The 19,904-nt window shown below is 53.9% G+C and overlaps 1 protein-coding gene across 1 annotated transcript in view; it reads right to left on the bottom strand.

Moving 5' to 3' along the window:
- MICAL3 (microtubule associated monooxygenase, calponin and LIM domain containing 3) overlaps positions 1-19,904 on the bottom strand; it is a 122,195-nt gene that overhangs the window by 16,320 nt on the left and 85,971 nt on the right. The window contains 8 exon segments of the mRNA XM_033232996.1: positions 4,421-4,514; positions 6,194-6,304; positions 12,692-12,786; positions 13,296-14,210; positions 14,213-15,113; positions 17,275-17,357; positions 17,878-18,018; positions 18,794-18,907. Of these exon segments, the coding sequence (XP_033088887.1) occupies positions 4,421-4,514; positions 6,194-6,304; positions 12,692-12,786; positions 13,296-14,210; positions 14,213-15,113; positions 17,275-17,357; positions 17,878-18,018; positions 18,794-18,907 (2,454 nt within the window).

The following is a 19,904-nucleotide window of genomic DNA, read 5'->3' as shown; positions in this document are numbered from 1 at the left end:
AACGCCTTGCACACCCACTTTTTCCGAATGGGTTTGAAAGGAAGGGGATCCTGTTTCGAGGCTTAGGCCTCCAAATTCAGCTGGCCTTCTTAAAAACAGGAAACAAGCAGAGACTGATGCAGAGTTCTTTCCCCAGGCACGTGCCCCAAGACTCCTGGAGGTCTGCCAGCCCAGGGCACTCCTAGCCTGGTAGTTCCGCAGCTGTCTGGTCAAGAGCACTATGTAATTTCCATGCCTGAGATGCAGACTGGGCGCTGCCAAGAGGCTGGGCTTGAGCGGGCGGTCCTCATCTCCCCAGAATCATAAAGACACAGAGCACAGCATTCGGCCGCCATGGTGTTGCCTTTTCTCCAAACCCCGCATTCTGAATGCAGATCCTCACAGTCTCCGGTCCCACCTGAGGGCCTCCCCTTGAGAGTGACACAGCAGACAGTAGTAGAATGCGGTCCTGCCCCAGCTTTCCAACGCATGCTCAAGGCTGAGCCGGTGGTTTTGTAACAAAAAGCCTTCCCAGGTGCCCCAGGACTGGAAATTACCTAAGTCGTGGCCTGGCCCTAGGATCAAAGGCGCTGAAGCTAATCCTTGCGGCCTGGCCATACGTTGTCATACCTTAGACAAATGAAGAATGGGATGGCAGGTCCACGCCAGAGCCCTTCTCTGGAAAGGTAGCTTGGCTAACAAAGTCTGACGCCCTCAGACGGCGATGGAAGCTGGAGACCACCAAGTGAGATGGTAGCAGGTTCCAGCCAGTTGACTACAGTCCCCAGGGAAGGGTGGACTGCCATGATGAGAAGACTCCAGATTATTATCATGCCCAGCTGCCACTGCCTTTTTCAGGGCTCAGCCAGGTGCCAAGAGACTAAGGAGAGGAATGGGACGCAGAAGCAGGAGAGAGAGCAGCAGTAGCACGCACACTTGGGCTTCCCAGACGGCATCCGCCAAGGAGGAGCAGGGCCACGGGGAACTGTGACGTGAGACCAGCCTTGGAAGGGATGTATTCAATTCACGTAAGAGAAGGAACATAATATATTTGTAAATTCTTATATTCTTATGGTAGGAACCATAATTCCTGAAAATTCCTGAGAGTTTCTCAAATGCATCACAAAGAAATATCCCAACAGACCTACTAAGGCCCATCTTGAAAAACAGAACAGAAACATCTTTGGATAGAGATATTTGCTGAAGACTCACCTAAAGGAAGGAGTTTGGACTAGGACAGTGGTTTTCAAGCTTCTGCGGAACCCTAAAGATTCTTCCAAAGGCATTCCAAGGGGTCTCCCAAATACCTGATGTACAGACACTTGTAGCTCTTTTAAGAGACCTTATTAAAACAAGACACACCACCTTCAAATATTTTTGTTTTTGAGACAGAGTTTCGCTCTTGTTGCCCAGGTTGGAGTACAATGGCGCGATCTCAGCTCACCGCAACCTTTGCCTCCCGTGTTCAAGCAATTCTCCTGCCTCAGCCTCCCCAGTAGCTGGGATTACAGGCATGTAATCCTACCATGCCTGGCTAATTTTTTTGTATTTTTAGTAGAGATGGGGTTTCTCCATGCTGGTCAGGCTGGTCTCAAACTCCCGGCCTCTGGTGATCCGCCCGCCTCGGCCTCCCAAAGTGCTGGGATTACAGGCTTGAGCCACTGCGCCCGGCCCAAATGTTTTATATGCCAATTTTTCACTCACTGGAGACCATGAACCCAATAATCTGTGCTGCCAGGTGAGCTTGAGTTTGTGGTACCCTCAGGATCAAGTTTCCGCCTCTCTCTGTGTGTCAGTGACTGAACTCCATGGGAATGTGTTAGTGAAGAGGACATTTTATTCATTATGTAAATTCTGGCCTGCAGCATCGTGCTCACCTGCCACCATTCAGGGTCTGTCCAGGAGAGCTACAGCTCAGTGACAGCACGCACGCCTGTCAGCGAGTCCCTTCATTTAGGTGGGTAACACGTTTTGCTGTGGTATTCCAGCATAGCTGGGTTTTTGTTTACTGTTTGGGAGCCTCTTGTTTGTCATGAGGAATAGGAACTGCTGTTAGATCTGCTGCGATCCAACTGTGAAAAAAAAAAGCTCTTGCCTCATTTTAAACGCCTAGTATCTACATCATGTAAACTGCGGATATCCTGAGATTTCTAAGTAAGCTGTTAAAAAATCCAAAAACCAATCAAACAAAAAAGCCCTGTTTTCACTTAGAGCAACTACAGTTCTTGTGTGTACTGGCTGGATGCTGGGACTCAGTCATGTCCAAACTCTCTGCTATAACCTGTATTTTCAAATCTGTGTTAATTATCAACATTTTAGAGTGCTTCTTTTTGACTTTAAACTTGAACTTATAATCTTGTAAAAAGGGTTCTGCTGCTAAAAAAAACAAGCTTGAAAACCACTGACTTAGATGGCATTTGGGTTGTATATGTTTGAGGAGATGTATCTAACAACTAGAAGAAAGAATTCTGGCAAAATCCTACGCCAATCTTCAACAGCATGTTATTTTCCAGCCCTTTGGCAGAAGCTTGAATACCAGGGCCTGTGACAGAGGCACTGAAGCATGGTTTTACACTCAGACTTCTTGGAGGCCACGGGCACTCAAGTGCTTTACGGAAACCACCAACCTCGATGGCACCACCACCTCCACCTTGTGAGTAAGGAGGGCAGGGTGCTGTCTTCTTCCTGAAGGGCTTAAACCACAAAATGTGGGTGCACACACTGCTGAGTTATTCTGCCTGTGTGTTGAGATCTATCCGTCTTGGCAGAAGTAATTTGCGGAGAAGGGCAAGAAGGAATGAAGATGGGCCTAGGCTCTCTCCTGCTATCTTCTGCAAGAAGAGGAACGCCATGAGGGCAGGGCCCTGCAGGCCCTGACGCAGTCGGGCACAGGTGGGCTGGGGCCAACTCCATCTGGGCTCAGGCTTAACTGAGGAGGGCAGGGGGGAGGGGTACCGCAGGCTCGCCAGGAAACCTCGGACCCTCTCAGGTGAACCCAAATCTCCTTGCTGTGCTTGTCTCACAGTAACACAGCCCAGTCGTCTTGGCCTATCGGACGCTAAGTGCTTCAAGCTTTTGCATTTCCTTTGGTAGCCTGGGCTTCATGCGTTAACAGCATCAGGTGAGCCCAAACCAAAAACATCCACATCCTCACCTTTCTCCCCATCCCCTCTCTTTACCTGAAGGTCATCACTGAGGAGACGGATAAGGTGCAATTTCCAGGCCTTAAAGGGCCTGGCAAAGGAGACCTACTTCCATTCTCGACTCCCTCACTCCCCACCGCACAAACTTCAGTCCTACAGGTCATAGGAATTCATCTTGACACCAGGCACTTCCCAGGAACCCATGGGTCAGTCTTTGAGCTAGATCAGATGGCAGCAGCTGGCCCTGCTCCTGGCCGCCTCCTCCCAGTTCTTCCGTTTCACAGACAGCCCGCCTGTCAGCAGAGGCACCCTGCTCCCCTCTGCCACACTAGAGTGAGGAAGTAAGAGGACACTCCTTTTCTTCATCCCCAGCTCACGATTTGAATGCTGAACCCGCAGGCTATAAAGAGATAGAAGCTTCCCCATCCAGAGACTAGACGAAGATTTGTGGATGCTTGAGAAGGCAGAGTGGCCACTGCACTCCCCGGGCTGGCCCTGCAGCTTCAAGGTCCCGAACCAACAGGACTTCCTGGGCCGTGGGGCCAGCGACGCCTCAGACACTCCCTTGCATTCTCTGTGCGCAACTATGCTGAGTGCAGCCCCGCAGGTTCCCTGGGTGGAAGGGCAGGAATGAGCGCACCACACTCTCCCGTGCTTCCCTGCCAGGAGCAGCTGTCACAAGCACAGGGCCCTGCCAGTCACTCCCCGGAGTCTGCTCCACGTCGGCTAGTCACGTGCCCTGAGCCTCTCCAGCCCTACCCTGAGTGACCGGCCTTCAGACACAGGGCCTGGGTGCCCTCTGGAAATGTGTGTGTGCCGAGGGTGGCCACATGCTCCCCCACCAGCGGTGCCTAGGGCTCTGTGGGCAGGAGGGTCCCAGGGAACTAACAACAGGAGGGAGCCTGTGGGGTGCAGGCTGGGGACCTGCTCAGTGCAGTTCTGTGATGGTTCCTTGAGGTTCAATCTCCCTCACTCTCAGTTATTCCCTCCTAGAGTAAATGGAGGGGCGGGAAGGAGTGGGAAGAGCCAGCGCTGGCCATCAACATGCTGGGGACTGAGTTTCGCTCTGCGGGAAACGGCAGCCCAGAGGGGCTGTGGAGCAGGATGGGCCTGGGGCTGTCTCAGACGGGTATTTTCTTTTGCTTAACAGGAAGCCCCAGATCTCAGTGATGAAGGGCCCCAGAAAATCCTGCTGGAAAAGGAGCTGAATTCCAGGTGAGGTGAAGCAGAACTAGCCTACCACGGCAGGAGGGAGGGCTTCCTCCAGGAGCAGAGCTTAGGAGGGAGCCCGGCAGTACCTGCTTCTCCCCGGAGCGCCTTCTCCACAGCCACACCCCTTTCCTCCAGCCGCCGCTGCCTCTCCTCCACCTGCTGCAGCTGCCGCTGGATGATCTACGACAGACAGCACAGCCTGAGTACCCGGCTCTCCAGCCTGGCTTCAGGAGGACACACAACTCCACACCCGCATGAGGGGAAACAAATGAGTTGCCGCTCTGGAAAGGGCTGTAGTCTGTGGGCGGTGCGCTCAGGGTGTGGTGTGGAGACCACCTGCACCAGAACCACCTAGCTTGTGCAGACGCTTGGCTCCGGGCCTTGCTAGTCAGTACCAAAGCGTGTGAACATGGCTCAAGTAGTCGTGACCACCCTCCCCACAGTGTTGTAGAGACAGGAAGTGGATGTAAACTGTAGCAGGAGGGGCCTGAGTACCAGAACCTCAGACTGTTCTCATGGCAAGACTGCGAGAGTGCTGGAGGGCGTTCCTGAAGAGTGCAGTGGAAATCCCATCTTTACGAGAAAAATTTAAAAGAGAAGGCTGGGTGCGGTGGCTCATGCCTGTAATCCCAACACTTTGGGAGGCCGAGGCGGGTGGATCACGAGGTCAAGAGATCAAGACCATCCTGGCCAACATGGTGAAACCCGTCTCTACTAAAAATACAAAAATTAGCTGGACGTGGTGGCACGCACCTGTAATCCCAGCTACTCGGGAGGCTGAGGCAGGAGAATTGCTTGAACCAGGGAGGCGGAGGTTGCAGTGAGCTCAGCGCCACTGCACTCCAGTCTGGCCATGGAGTGAGACTCCGCCTCAAAACAAAAAAAAAAAGAGAACTCTACAATGGTCTAGATTCAGGGTCTGTGCAGCCTGAAGACAAGCTGGAGAATGGGAAGAGAGCTCTGACCTCTTCCCACAAAAATTCCAGGCCTCTCAGAGGCTGAGGGGCCACAAATGGAATCCTGGCGACAGTCCTCACAATTGAACAAGGTGATTTACAATGATTGTTCCACAAGAAGGGATTCGGGAAACTCAATGCAAGGCTCTTCCTTTTTTTTTTTTCTTTTTTTTTTGAGGTGGAGGCTCGCCCTCTCGCCCAGGCTGGAGTGCAATGGTGCAATCTAGGCTCACTGAAATCTCCACTTCCTGGGCTTAAGCGATTCTCGTGCCTCAGCCTCCCAAGTAGCTGGGATTACAGGGACCTACCACCATGCCTGGCTAATTTTTTTTTTTTTTTGAGATGGAGTCTTGCTCTGTCGCCCAGGCTGGAGTGCAATGGCACGATCTCGGCTCACTGCAAGCTCTGCCTCCCAGGTTCACGCCTGGCTAATTTTTTGTATTTTTAGTAGAGACGGGGTTTCACCGTGTTTGCCAGGATGGTCTCGATCTCCTGACCTCGTGATCCACCCGCCTTGGCCTCCCAAAGTGCTGGGATTATAGGCGTGAGCCACCGTGCTCAGCCAATTTTTGTTTTTTTTAGTAGAGACGGGGTTTTGCCATGTTGGCCAGGCTGGTCTCGAACTCCTGACCTCAAGTGATCTGCCTGCCCCAGCCTCCCAAAGTGCTGGGATTACAGGCGTTGAGCCACCGCACCCGGCCTGCTCTTCCCTTTTGACTGACAGCTCCACCAAGGCAGGGCCTCTGTGGCTGCACCAGCCAAAGGTGATCTGGATGGCAGGGAGGCCTGTCTCCCTCTGCTCTGCTCTGCGCTGGCTTGTGCGGCAGGGAGCAGCTGGTGGAGAGGAAGATGCTGCCCAATCCTCCCGCGCATGTGCCCTGGACCCATCCTCCATGGTTTTACCTGGGCTCGATGCAGCCGCTTAAGCTCCTCCTGCTTGGCCTGTCTCCGAGCTGCCTTTTGCACGCGCCGGGTCAGCTTGGCATTCAGTTCCTCCTCTGTGTAGGTTCTTGGCTGGAGAGAACAAGAGAAATTTCCTCAGTCAGGTGCACGGAGGCCTAGGGCAGGGGTGGGCGGCAGGCCAGCGGGGGCCTGGAGAGGTCTGTCCCCCATGTTGGAGTTGGTGCCCAGGCAGACAGGACAAGCTATCCTCTGTAGAGTGCTAGCAGGAAGGGGGGTGCTGATAGGCAGAGGGCATGAGGTCTGCAGAGTCCCCAGCCTGCAGCAGCCCTCAGTGTCACGGGCACACCTAAGATCCGCAGAGTGAGACATTTCCCCACCTCTGCACAGGGACAGGAGGCTGAGTGGGGACCGACTGTTAGGCAGTTAAAACAGTAAAGGGACGCACACTCCTTTATCACTGAGATCACCTGCTTCCCCAGTAAAGATGTCTGCTCTTTAAAACTTTGTGGGAGTAAAAACACTGGTAGGCTGTTTCACCAAGCCTCCTGCTTCTAGGAGGCTTACAAGGGAAAGAAAGAGAGAAATCAGGATCCTTTTATTTTCCTGTTTGGTATCAAGGGCCACTTTCTTTAGAAGAGCAGTATCCATGAGAGTCTTCCAAGAAATGACACCCAAGTAGAGAGAACAAGGATGCTTCTCTTTTAAGTCAAGTACAGTCTGAAGAAAGAATTGTGGAGGTGCACCTGGACCGACTCTGGGGTCTGCAGAGGCAGCTGTTGGCCACTGGGAAGAAGAGAGGTTGTGGCCTGGCCAGGGCTGTTGCACCCAGTGCCATCAAGAACACAGGAGGTAACGGGCCAATCCAGTGCAAGTCCATGGACTGGACGGCCACAGCCCCCTGCCTACGTGGGTGCCAAGGGCTCAAGGGAGCATTAGATGCTTTGAACAAACCATGGGCAACCAGAGGGGCAAAGGTTAGGGATTTACCTTTATTCATAAGACTCTCTTTATTGCCTCTAAGAAAATGAAACAGAGAAACTATATAAAAGATTTTTTTGAGAGAGGGTCTCATTGTCACCCAGGCTGGGGTGCAGGGATGTGATCATAGCTCACTGCAGCTTCAAACTCTTAGACTCAAGTGATTCTCCTGCCTCAGCCTCCCAAGTAGTCAGGACTGTAGGCGTGTGCCACCTCGCCCAGACAAGTTTAAACATTTTTTTTGTAGAGACAGGATCTTGTTACATTGCCCAAGCTGGTCTTAAACTCCTGGGCTTAAGTGATTCTCCCACCTCAGCCTCCCAAAATGCTGGCATTACAGGTGTGAGCCACCACACCTGGCCAACAAGAAAACTTTTATAGACTTCAAAGATGCCAAATGTGACTTGGGGTCTATACTCATCATCTTCACTCGAAGAGCTCAAACGGCAGAGGGTCCCCTGAACAGCAGTCCCGAAGGGTCATCAGTGGTGTTTCAGCACTGCACCTTGCTGATCTGAGCTGAGGGCTGCTGAACTGCCCCGCTCTGGGGTGCCCAGCCACATAGGAGCAGCTCGGTCCCAACCCAAGGAACCTGGAGCAAAATGACCACATGCACTCCAGCCGGTGAAGAGCAGGTGTCTCATCCTCCTTCCCGCTCATGACGCGGCTAACGGAAGTACTGCTGCCAGTGTGTGCCACTGCCCCATGCACGCACAAACACAGTTAGTGAGGATGTGGCTGGAGGGCCAGGGCCGGCGACGGGTGGTTAATCACAGACATGCATGCAACAGTGACCAGTTGACGAGAACGAGACACTACCTTTGATGCATGTGATCTCCTGAATGCCAAGGCGTGTGGTACATAAATCGACTTTTAAGGGGATGGCATCAGAAAACAAAACAGAATAGTAATAATAATAATGATTAACAAATTAAAAATTAAGAACACAGAAATGGAGCAAAATAAGTTAGAGGTTTAAAACAAACACACAAGACTTACAACACGTGATTATTTTTCACAAAGTCACACAGGACTGCCTAAGTAGGAATCTGGGTGTGAAGATCCTAGTGGCAGCATCTGAGTGGAGCCGGTTTTGAATACAGCCGGGGTTCACTCTTTCATTGGGAAGAAACAGCTTCTTCCTCACCTCCCCCAAAACGCGCCTCATCCCAGTGTCCCTTGTGTCAAGTCAAAGCCGTTAAAATATGTGATTCTAGATGCTTTTCTCCTTGAGTGACCATGTGCTTGTGGAAATTCAGTCCACTTTTTCCTGCTGAATGCTCCGGGGGAGGGGAATGGGGGGTGGGAGGAAAGGGGGTCCTGCTCTCAGAGACAGACAGACGCAGCAAAACTGGGAAGGAAACCGACCATCTCTCCCGACAGGCTCTCCGCTGGCAGTGTTCCTGTGTGCCACCCAGCTGCCATTTCTTGACTGTGCCCAGTAAAGGGAAGTGAACTAGCATCAGTAGCTGCTATTCACCAAAAGCACGTCAGGCAGCAGCAGGAGCCTCTTCTCATTCTATTACACCTTGCACAGAGTCGCTCTGAGGGCCAAAGTGAGTCACATCTGCTCTTCTGGTCTCACCAGCCATATTAAACGGCTGAAAGGCACTAAGGAAACCAGGGTGTGTGGTGACACACAAGAAAGGGAAGTCCTGAGAGCTCCAGGCCTGCTGCAGCCCCGGCCATGCTCCCTGCTGCTCCGTCCATCCCATCTGTGGGGCGGCCTTGTGCGGAGCTGTGCTTCCCAAGCCTGTTGGCGAGGGAAGAATAAATTTGCCTCCTTCGACTTTGAGCACCTGTGTCCCACCTGCCTCAGGTGGACCCACCTCTCCCACACAAATCAGAGCAAGAGAATGTCGTTATGAGAACAAGCCGGTTCAGAAAAAAAGAGAGACAGATGATTTCCCAAAGCGGCTTGCAAAAAGCCCACAGGAACTACACACCGCACCCTAAGGAACAGCACTAACAGCTTCGCTTGTGGCTGATGTCAACAGTAATGGGAGGCAGTGGCTGCCTTCCCACAATCTACCCATTTTCTGGGTTGGGAGGGGCGAAGTCACCACCCGTCCTTGTGTGCCTGAGGTGGCGGCCAGCCACAGGAGCTGGGGTTCTGCTGTGAATCTGGATGCGGGGTGGCAGGGTGCCCAGGCCACACCCTGGTGGGCTGCAGGGCTCAAGAGGCAGCTGCGTTGCTTGTATTTAAAGTCAAATGGAAGCAAAGAAAAGAGGTAAACACAAGTTCTCTCTTGTAGGTCGGGCTACAGGTGATTTTTTAAAAGTCTGAATTATCCTAAATTTTCTATAATAAACATTTTAATAAAAATATAAGTTATTTTGACTGGTTTAAAAATTTCTAACAAAACAAAACCCAGGCTCTTGTTTCACAGACGCTGTGAGGCAGGAGGAGGCATCTGTGCCGCTACAGTGGCCCTGGGATCCTGGCCTGGCAGAAGTGGCTTCCTCCTTCCGAGGCAGGTCAAACCCCATCCTCACTTTAGAGCCCCTGTTCCCCACAATCATTTTGAAAAACTTAAACCCACAAGAAAGTTGAAAGAGGAAGACAATGAACACCCACAAACCTCTCAGCTGTGTCTGCCAGACGTTACCATTTTGCCACATGCTTCATCTATCTGTCATCTTTTATATGACTTTTTGTAATGAATCATTGGTAGGTATTATGATCGTTCGTCCCGAAACATTTTAGGATGTACTTCCTAAGAACTCAGACATTTTCCTATATAACTTTCCTACATAAAAGTACATTAACAGTGCCTTTATCACTTGCAAGGAACTTAACAATCTGATAATATTACACATTTATACTACCATACAGTCCTCAATTAAATTTGTTTCCAAAATGTCTTTTATAGCTGTTTTTGTTCAGTTTGCTTTCCTCTTTAGAATCCATGTCTTGAAAACGCACAGCACCCAGCTCTCGCTCAGGCTGACTCCACACCATGTGGGAGTCAGGTCAGTTGCCCGTGGCTTGGCCGTCTCCCATGTCATCTGTCTCCTAGATTGGCCATCCCCTAGGTCATCCATCCCCTAGCTCCACGGTCCCCTAGGTCATCCATCCCTTAGCTTGATGATCCCCTAGGTCATGCATCCCCTAGCTTGACTGCCCCCTAGGTCATCCATCCTCTAGCAAGAACGTCTCCTCGGTCCTCAGCCGTACCCTAGGTTGGCCATCCTCTAGGTCATCCAACCCCTAGCTCGACTGTCCCCTAGTTCATCCATCCCCTAACTCGACAGCCCCTAGGTCATCCATCCCCTAACTTGACTGTCCCCTAGGTCATCCATCCCCTAGCTCGACCATCTCCTCGGTCCTCAGCAGTCCCCTAGGTTGGCTGTCCTCTAGGTCATCCATCCCCTAGCTTGACCACCTCCTTGGTCCTCAGCCATCCCCTAGGTTGGCCGTCCTCTAGGTCATCCATCCCCTAGCTCGGCCATCTCCTCAGTCCTCAGCTGTCCCCTAGGTTGGCTGCCCTCTAGGTCATCCATCCCCTAGCTTGACAGTCCCCTACGTCATCCATCCCGTAGCTTGACTGTCCCCTAGGTAATCCATCCCCTAGCTTGACTGTCCCCTAGGTCATCCATCCCCTAGCTTGACCGTCTCCTCAGTTCTCAGCTGTCCCCTAGGTTGGCCATCTTCTGGGTCATCCATGCCCTAGCTCAACTGTCCCCTAGGTCATCCATCCCCTAGCTCAATGGTCCCCTAGGTCATCCATCCCCTAACTTGACTGTCCTCCAGGTCATCCATCCCCTAGCTCGACCGTCTCCTCGGTCCTCAGCCGTCCCCTAGGTTGGCTGTCCTCTAGGTCATCCATCCCCTAGCTCAATCGTCTCCTTGGTCCTCAGCCGTCCCCTAGGTTGGCCGTCCTTTAGGTCGACCATCCACTAGCCTGTCTGTCCCCCAGGCTTGACTTTGACTTTAGTATTCCCTATGTGACCTCTAGCAAATGACTTTGCCTCTGTGGGTGCCCCTGGAGCATGAGGCCTTAGAGGCCACCCTCTGGCTCTAGGGTTCCATGATTGGTGTCCATGGCTTGTTCCTGGGGTCCTGTTCCTGTTCCTCCCTTGCTCCTCACACCTGTTGGGCCCTGGGGAGGCTCACCAAGTACTAGCCTTGGCACAGCCAGCCCAGGCAGCTTCATGGATGGAGAAGCAGTGGGCACACTGCCCACCACAACGTGAGGGATGTGGAGGTGGGTGGCCAACCTGACCTAATAGGTTGAATGTCCACACTGTCACCACTGAGGCAGTGAGCCTGGGACCACATTCTCCATTCTTTGCTGTCCCCGAAGGCAGCAACCATCACCAGTGTTGGGATGTGTTTAGGGACCCACACAGAAACCCAAGGGAATTACAGCTCAGCCCCAGTGCGACCGCCTGGGAAAGCTCGACAGGTAGCCTTGACGAAGACACACTCTCCCAGTCCCTGAGGAGGTGCAGATCCCAACCCTAACTCAGTTGCTGGCCTGGCTGGGGCGCAAAGAAGCCTGGCTCTGCAGAAGGTGGAGCAGGAGGAGAGGTCTGGTTCTCTAGAATCTTCTAGGAGAGCGGCCAAAGAGCTGGCAAGGCCAAGGGAGATGAAGGAGGGGATGAGAAATAAAGCGTCCAGTTTGCTGAGTTATTTAAAGAGGAACTGGTTCAGGCTGCAGGAGCCACCTTCACTGAATGGGCACGTGACGGGCTCAGGCGCACCATGTAGCCTGACTGGGTTACTGGACAGCAGGAGAGGGCAGACTCAAGTCCAAGCCCCAGAAGCCTTGCAACGAAGGCATGCTACATTCTGGGGAAGCTTTTCACACAAAAGGGAGACAGGAAGCAGGAGAGAGTCGGGCTGCCCCCAGCCAGGAGGAGGAGCACAGGCCCCAGGGCTGGACAGCAGAGGTGGGGTAATGCTCCGCAGAGCTCTGCCCACCCTGTATGCTGACAGGTGCCTGTTAGAGTGTGCTCTGATTCCTCTCCCCTCCACCTTCACTAGATCCACCCAAAGTCCTGGGCTCTGGAAAGCAAGGGGCGGAGTCAGACCTAGCAGCCCTATGGGTCAGTTCCTGGACCAGTCCTTTAAGACGACAAACCCTCCCTAACTACCAAACCCACCAAGTGGGCAGGACCAGGCACAATGCTCAGTGCCTGAGGTCCCAGCTCCTGCCAGCAGCCCTGGACTGGGCAGTGTTCTCCAGGCCCTGGGGAAGAATAGACAAGGAAGAAATAGACAATGCCAGGCTGCCTCCTCCAGGGAAGGGGAGTGTGACGCAGGTATGGCTCCAGTCTTTACTTCTTCACAAGAAAAGAAAACAGGAACCCTTGCTGTGGATGCCAACGGCCCCAGCTCGCATGTAGAAAGCCCAGTGTGACCGCCTCAGTGTATAGGGGTCAGCGGTCAGCTGGCTGTGCACCACTAGCTGTCCATCCTTGGCTTCAGTTTTGCTCTTCCTCTCTACGCCACCAAAGCCCAGCAGTGAGCAGAGGGCCCCAGGCCTGGTGAAGCCCCTCTGCCTGACTACCCACCTCTCGCCGTGACTTCTGCGAGGACCTCTCAAGGACATCGTCGCTGGAGAGGTCTGAGTCCTCGGAGAAGCTTAGCTGGCGCCGGAGCTGCAGCTCTGTGGAGAGAGGGAGGCCACGTGAGGATGGCGCCAGATGGCAGGGGCAGCTCTCTCCCGATCCTATGTTCCCACGTGCAGTGGAGGCTGGGTAGGGGTTGCATTCATTTCAGTTTAAGGGACACCCCATCCTGGGGAACGCCAGGAGCTGGGACACCAACATTTGCCTGGACAGGGCAGAGCTGACCCCAAGCAGGTGGCACCCGGGCCTGCCCAGCCCCTCCTGGCAGCACTGCCCTCTGCCCTGTGCAGGAGTGGGCCCCTCTGGGGTCGTCTGACTTCAGGAAGGGCACAAACCTCCACAGTCTTCCTGATACAGTTTCAAGCTGGCTTTGAAAACTCTTGTTACGCAGCTGGCTATGCCCTGTGAACCCATGGTTCAGTCCCTTCTCTAGGTCAGCAGGGCTCCTGAGAACCCCTGGGGGGGCAGTGGGAGCACGGATCCTCAGAGCCCCAATGACCCCAGCCCCTTCCGCCCCACCTGCAAGTGGGCCCGGCCGCTGACGCACCTGCCCTTACGACAGGAAGCACCCTGGGCTTGCCGGAGTCCACCGTGGCCCCGCTGGAGGGGGTGCTGGGGCAGGACTTGTCGTTGGCCTTCTTCTTCTTGTCCTTCTTGTACCCAGAGAAGACCGACTTCCACAGAGACTTGGGTTTGGTGGCAGCTTCCTCCAGGAGGTTGGGGCTGGGCTTCTCTGGGGGCCGGCCCTCGCCTTTGGACTTCTTCTCCTTCTTGTTTCTGCGGGGGGAGAAGAGTGATGACCTCTTCTTGCTCTTCCCACTGGAGCCCTCAGATGAAGTGAAAGAGCCGTCTGGGCCCCCCGAGTCCGACGGCGCGGAGAGGACCTCCTCGCTGATGGCTTCATGCTTCAGGTTGGGCTCCTCGGAGCCCCTGAGAGTGGGACGTGTGGGGGAGTCGGGCCGGCGCTCCTTGCCCTGGGAGAGTGCTGATGATGCCTTGCGGGACCTGGGGGCGCCCGTGGCCAGCTCCATCTGCTGCATCCTGCTCAGTTGCCTGGCCATGGCGTCCCGCAGCGCCTGGCTCTTCACGGACTTCTCTCTGGCTCGCATGCGCTCCTCGGCCAACTCCTTGGCTTCCGCGGAGACCAAGGGCAGCCCCCTCTTCTGTGGCTGCAGCGCCCCCTCCAGAGCAGGTAGCCTCCCGTTCTCCTTGCCCAGGGGCGGGTGGGGAGGCTTCTCGGGGCGTGGCCAGCAAGACGGGGGCGTGAAGAACTTCTCCTGCAGGCTTGAGTCCTCAGTCTTGTCGTCATAGGTGTCTTCCACATCGTCAGCGAAGGGGATCTCCTCCACGCTCTCCACAAAAGACTTCCGCACCTCCTCTCTGGGGGGCTGAGCAGGCTCCCGGGGGGGCCGCATCCATGTGACGGGCAAGGGTGGCGGGACCACCGAGGCGCTGGGCTCGGCTCCCTGAGTTTCCTCTGCAAGGTGGCGGGCTCCTCACCCGGGGGCGGGGGCGGGGGCGGGCTGGAGGGTGGCGTGAGCATGGCGGAGTCCGAGGTGTTGAAGCTCTGGCTGCCCAGTGTCTTCATGTTGGAGGAGCTCCCGTGCAGGCCCAGGCCAGAGCTGCTGGACAGCTCCCTGCGCTCCTCCTGGGCGCTGCGCAGCTCTCTGTCCGATGGGGACCAGGGGGTTGGCAGGGACAAAGGCTCGCCCTCTGGCTTTGGCAGACCCAGCCTTTTGGGGACAGACAGAGGCTTGAGAAGGTGGAGTCCCTCATCCTGGGAGGACTTTTCAACGGAATAAGATTTGAGGGACACTGGCCTGAAGGCTGGCGTGGGGAAGCTGGGCTCAGGCCCCTTGCTGCGGTCCACAGGGGTGAGCCCAAGGCTGCGGCGGATCTCCGCACTCTTCATCCAGAACTCCTCCACCAGGTCACTCCTTCTGAGGGCCTCATCCACAGCAAGGGGGCTGCCCAGCCTGTCCTTGGTGTCACTTTGGCTTTGGACAGGGAGAGGGGCCAGTGGGGTGGATGTTTTGGCTGGGACAGGCTGGAAGCGTATGGGGGACTGGGTAGGGGATGGGACAGTGGCCTCGGTGGAAGGCTGGGGCTGGGAGCAGATGGGGAGTGGGCTGGGTGGGGGCGTGGAGGCTGCCATGGGCTGCCGGGGCTGTGGGCTCCCTGGTGAGGCAGGAGTCCTGGCTTCTGGCAAGGCTACTGGCTGCGATCGGATGGGAGAGTGCACAGCTTTCGGATCCGAGGGAGCATCAGCTTTGGGCTTCTCTTTGGGGAGCAAAGGCTCAGGGAAAAGGCGCTCCTCAGGTAATGTCTCCCGGGTGGCGGCAGGGACAGGTGGGAGTCGGGGCCCCTGCAGGGAAGGAAGACAGAAGCCGCTGAGAAGTGGGGGCTTTCACGGCCAGCAGCATCCTCAGGGAGCTTTCTCGCTCAAAGCGCCTGCACCTGTGCCTGCTGCAGGACTTCCCCGTCCTTCCAGCTGTTATTAGAACAGCTCAAAGAGAACACTTTTCACTTTCTGCTCCAGTTGTTCAATATTTAGAACCACTCTGCTTTAGTTTAGACAAACTGGGTTTTCAGGGTTTGGTTCATCTCAAATACATCCTATATTCTTTGTTCACTCATAGGAACACTGGCCAAAAGAACACGGATGAATGCAGTTCTCACCCTCCAGGAGGCCCCAGAGCGCCAAGATCCCTGACATACATACAGAGGGGCCAAGACTGTAAGAAGACTTACAATAGCTACTTATCACGGTGCATTATGATCAAACTGTCCTCCCCAGGAAGCTCAAAGATGTGCAGAGATTCCTACACCAGTCCTTATATCACCCCATCCAAGAGTCTCAAACAAAGCCTCCCCATTTCACAGATGGCTGAGTGCGGAGGCTCACACCTGTAATCCCAGCATTTTGGGAGGCTGAGGTGGGCGGATCACGAGGTCAGGAGATTGAGACCATCCTGGCTAACATGGTGAAACCCTGTCTCCACTAAAAACACAAAAATTAGCTGGATGTGGTGGCGGGCACCTGTAGTCCCAGCTACTCAGGAGGCCGAGGCAGGAGAATGGCATGAACCTGGGAGGCAAGCTTGCAGTGAGCCGAGATCGCACCACTGCACTCCAGCCTGGGCAACAGAGCGAGACTCCGTCTCAAAAAAAAAAAAAAAAAAAAGAATCAGTGAACAGGCTAGGCACAGCAGCTCATGCCTGTAATCCCAGCACTTTGGGAGGCCGAGGCTGGAGGATTGCTTGAGCCCAGGAGTTGGAGGCTGAGTGAGCCATGATCATGCCACTGCACTACTGCCCATGCCAGCCTGGGCAAGAGTGAGATCCTGTCTCAAAAAAAAAAAAACAATCAGTCAATCAATCAATCACTGAATAGTTCCATGCTTCCTAGAATCCCAAAGACTATTTCAAGCAGATGTAGGCTTTGGATTCCAGCTTTCTCCCTGATCTGGCCTGCAGACGGTATTTCTCAAACCATGTTCCACAGGACCTGCTGTCACAGTTGGCTTCGCAGCATTCTCCATATGGTTCACACACCACAGGCTGTCTGCATGGATGTAGTTTTTTTTTTTTTTTTGAGATGGAGTCTCGCTCTGTCGCCCAGGCTGGAGTGCAGTGGTGCGATCTCGGCTCACTGCACACTCCACCTCCCAGGTTCACATCATTCTCCTGCCTCAGCCTCCCAAGAAGCTGGGACTACAGGCGCCCGTCACCACGCCTGGCTGATTTTTTGTATTTTTAGTAGAGATGGGGTTTCACCATGTTAGCCAGGATGGGCTTGATCTCCTGACCTCGTGGTCCGCCAGCCTCGGCCTCCCAGAGTGCTGGGATTCCAGGCGTGAGCCACTGCGCCTGGCTGGATGTTGTAAATTTCAATGGTTATACATTTATTTTAACATAATGTTAAAAATGTATTTGTCATATCAAACCAATCATCCCATCAATATTATTGCTTTAATTTAAACATAAATTTATTTTTAAAATATCAAATATTTTATTATACCATTTACCATAAACAAATTATTTTTAATAAATTTGTTTATTATAAATTTATTAGTTATAAAAATAAATTTGTTTTAATAAATTTATAACATATTTAAACATAATTTTAATATATCTTTATTATACATTTGTTATGTATAATAAAGTATTAATAAATTTATGTTTAAATTAAACATATGGTATGTGATATGTGTACCTAACACAGTGACATGGGGTAGACGACTCAGGTTTGGGATCTGAGTGGGGCAGAGTTAGTAGGTGCCACCCAGACGGCCACATCCCCAAGAGTACTGAGCTGGAACTCCAAGGCCACTCCTGTCATCAACAGCTCCACTTACTACTACAAGGAGGACGAGTTTTCAGTCTTCCTCAGAATGAGGAGGCCAGCAGGCTATGTTAGCCCCAGTTTGGTGGGACCCACACCATGGGTCCTGAAACAGAGGTTAATATGTGTCCTTGGGGTCCCATTAGTTCTCTGTACCCCACAGCAAGCCCGAAACCCTTACCTCTGTTGAGGGGCTGTGGACTGGAGTGAACAGAAGAGCTGATTCCTGGGCAGACCGGATGGGGCTGGTGGCTTGGGAGGGACCTGAAAAGAATGAACACAGGGCCTTACAAGAGGAAGCCCCGCCATGTGCTAGGAGGGCACCCCTATCAGCCAGCCCCAGAGGGCGGAGAGGAAGGTGGAGGGCGAGTCGCTGAGTCTGCTCCCAGTTCTTCTGGAAAGCACAGGTTCTCTCAGAGGCCAGGGTCCTGGAAGCGTCTTCCCGGGGCTGCCCGGCACTTTCTGCAGGTGCTCCTGTCAACACCAGGTCAGAGTGTGGGCTTCCTCCACGTGCAGGCTCTGCACGCAGAGCTTCAGGACAAACCTTCTACCTTCCCCCAGACCCAAACTACACAAGGAAAGGGCCATTGGCCAAAGCATCTGCAGCAGCCTGTGGCACAAGGAGGGTGGACAGAAGAGGAAAAGGCAAGAAGCTCCCTGCACCTCGGAGGCTGGTGTGCACCGTGGCTCTGCTCTGAAGCGCCTGGCCCCTGAGCCACTCTCATGTGCACATGGCTCTTGCAGGAATTCTTGAAGTTGTCTCTCCCATCAATGACAGGCTCACCTCTCTCTTGGTGCTTCGGTGAGGTGGGCAGCTTCTCCTCATCTTCTGATACCCTCAGCTCCGGCTCTGCTGCCCCCTCAGCTGTGTGCCGCAAACGCAGCTCTCTGTCAGCATCCGACGGGCTGTCAGACCAGTGCTGATCTGGCAGAGGGAAGGGGCAGAAGCAGGTGCACACCGTAAGTGAGGCCGACTCCTTTTCCGCCTGAGAGCAGCCCCGCCACTTGCTCATTTGCAACACAACTGCTCAGGTGCAGACCAGGAGGCCCTTCTTCCACAGGGACAGACCTGGCTGCCAGACCACCCTGGCTCCTGAGGGGTCCGGCCAAGAGCACCATCCTGCCTTGGCAAAGTGGGGCCGCATCAAAGCCTGTGGGGCTCTGTTTCTTTTTAAATACACCAACAGTCACACATGATGGGCTATGACAGAGAAAGACAGGGTGTGCCTATGGAAGGTAGGCCTGGCCTCACAGGCCCCCTTCTATGCACCTCCTCCTCTCAGCAGCCCTGACTGCCACACCAACTCCACAGCGGAGGCCTGCGCCCCTCACAAGCTTGGGCTCTTCTCATTCCTCCCAGTCTCGCCCCTGACCCCCTCAGCCCCCCACAACCAGACTGTGATGCAGAACACACCTCCGGGTATCTAGCTTTGGGAGCCAGTCAGCTGGATTAAAGGCCTTGTGCAAAGTCGCAGGTTGGCTCAGACGCCCAGCCGCAGCCGGATGAGTGCAGGCCAAGTTGCCTGGGGCTCGTGGGTAGGTGGTGGGCGGGTGGAATGAGATGCATTCCAGTCATGGCGGAGCCAAGAAGGAACCAGGAGGCCCAATGGTGGCCTCCCTGAGCTTGATTTTGCTGGAAAGCACATTGCCTTCATCTTCCCTGAGCTCCCACCACAGGGGCAGGGAGGGTGGACCCCTACCATCATCCAGCTCAGCACCAGTGTCCCCTGGGTCCCCATCCTCTGCTGCCTCCCCTTCTATCTCGGCTGGTTCTGAGTCCACATCTTCCTCTAGGTCATTCTCATCCAATGGAGCTGCAAAGCAGAGAGGTTCAAAGGAAGGAAGACAAGGAGAACAGACAGGCTGCATGTTCATGGGGGCAAGAGGTACTGCCTTTCTCAGGGCAGTGCCATGCGGGCCCCAGAAGGGAGATCCTGCCAGGCCCAGGGGGCTCTCCACATGCAGCATGGGCACTGGGGGGCCCAGGGCCCCCAAACACAGGAGGTTGGCATTTCTCAGTGCTAGGGGCCAAGTGGGAAGAGAAGAGTGGCTGAAGGTGGGGGCACTGTTCCTCCTTCCCCAAACGTTGCTGTAGGAACCTCAGTTGGAGGGTGGAAGGGGAAACGCTGCTTCTCTGGGCCGAGGCCCAGCAGCATCTACCAAAGCCTGCCTGTGTGCTGACCGCCTCACACCCCAGGAGCCATTCAGCCCTCAGAACGCAGGCTGAGCATCCCGAATCCGAAAATCCAAGATTCAAAATCCTCCAAAATCTGAAATTTTCTGAGTGCTGACAGGAGGCCAAGTGGAAAATTCCACAGCAGACCTCACGTGGTGACCCACAGCTAAAACTCTGTTTCATGCACAAAATTATTAAAAATATTGTATAAAATTATCTGTAGGCTACGTGTACAAGGTATATATGACACATAAATACATTTCGTGTTTAGACTTGGGTGCCATCCCCAAGATCTCTCATTATGTATAAGCAGAGATTCCAACATCTGAAAGAAATTCGAAATCCAAAACACTTCTGGTCTCAAACATTTTGGAGAAGAAACACTCAGCCTGCAATATAATTAGAGGGACTGTTTCTTCAGCGAGAAGGCTGAGGTCCAGTCGGGTGAGGGGGCTGTCCACAGTGCTGCGTGCAGAGGCACCAGACGAGCTTCCCTTGCGATAATTTAGAGAAAGTATAATACTTTGGGAGAGCACTGGGTGCTGAGGGTATGTAAAGTTCATCCTCTGGACTCCAAGTGGCCCTTCAGGGCTGCAAAATGAGGCAAAGCCCTCAACAACTTCCCCTCCCCAGGA

The sequence above is a fragment of the Trachypithecus francoisi genome, unplaced genomic scaffold (assembly GCF_009764315.1).
Source record: "Trachypithecus francoisi isolate TF-2019V2 unplaced genomic scaffold, Tfra_2.0 Lachesis_group14, whole genome shotgun sequence".
Lineage (NCBI taxonomy): Eukaryota > Metazoa > Chordata > Mammalia > Primates > Cercopithecidae > Trachypithecus > Trachypithecus francoisi.
Note: the sequence above shows the minus strand (reverse complement) of the source record. Positions and strands in the feature narration are given on the sequence as shown.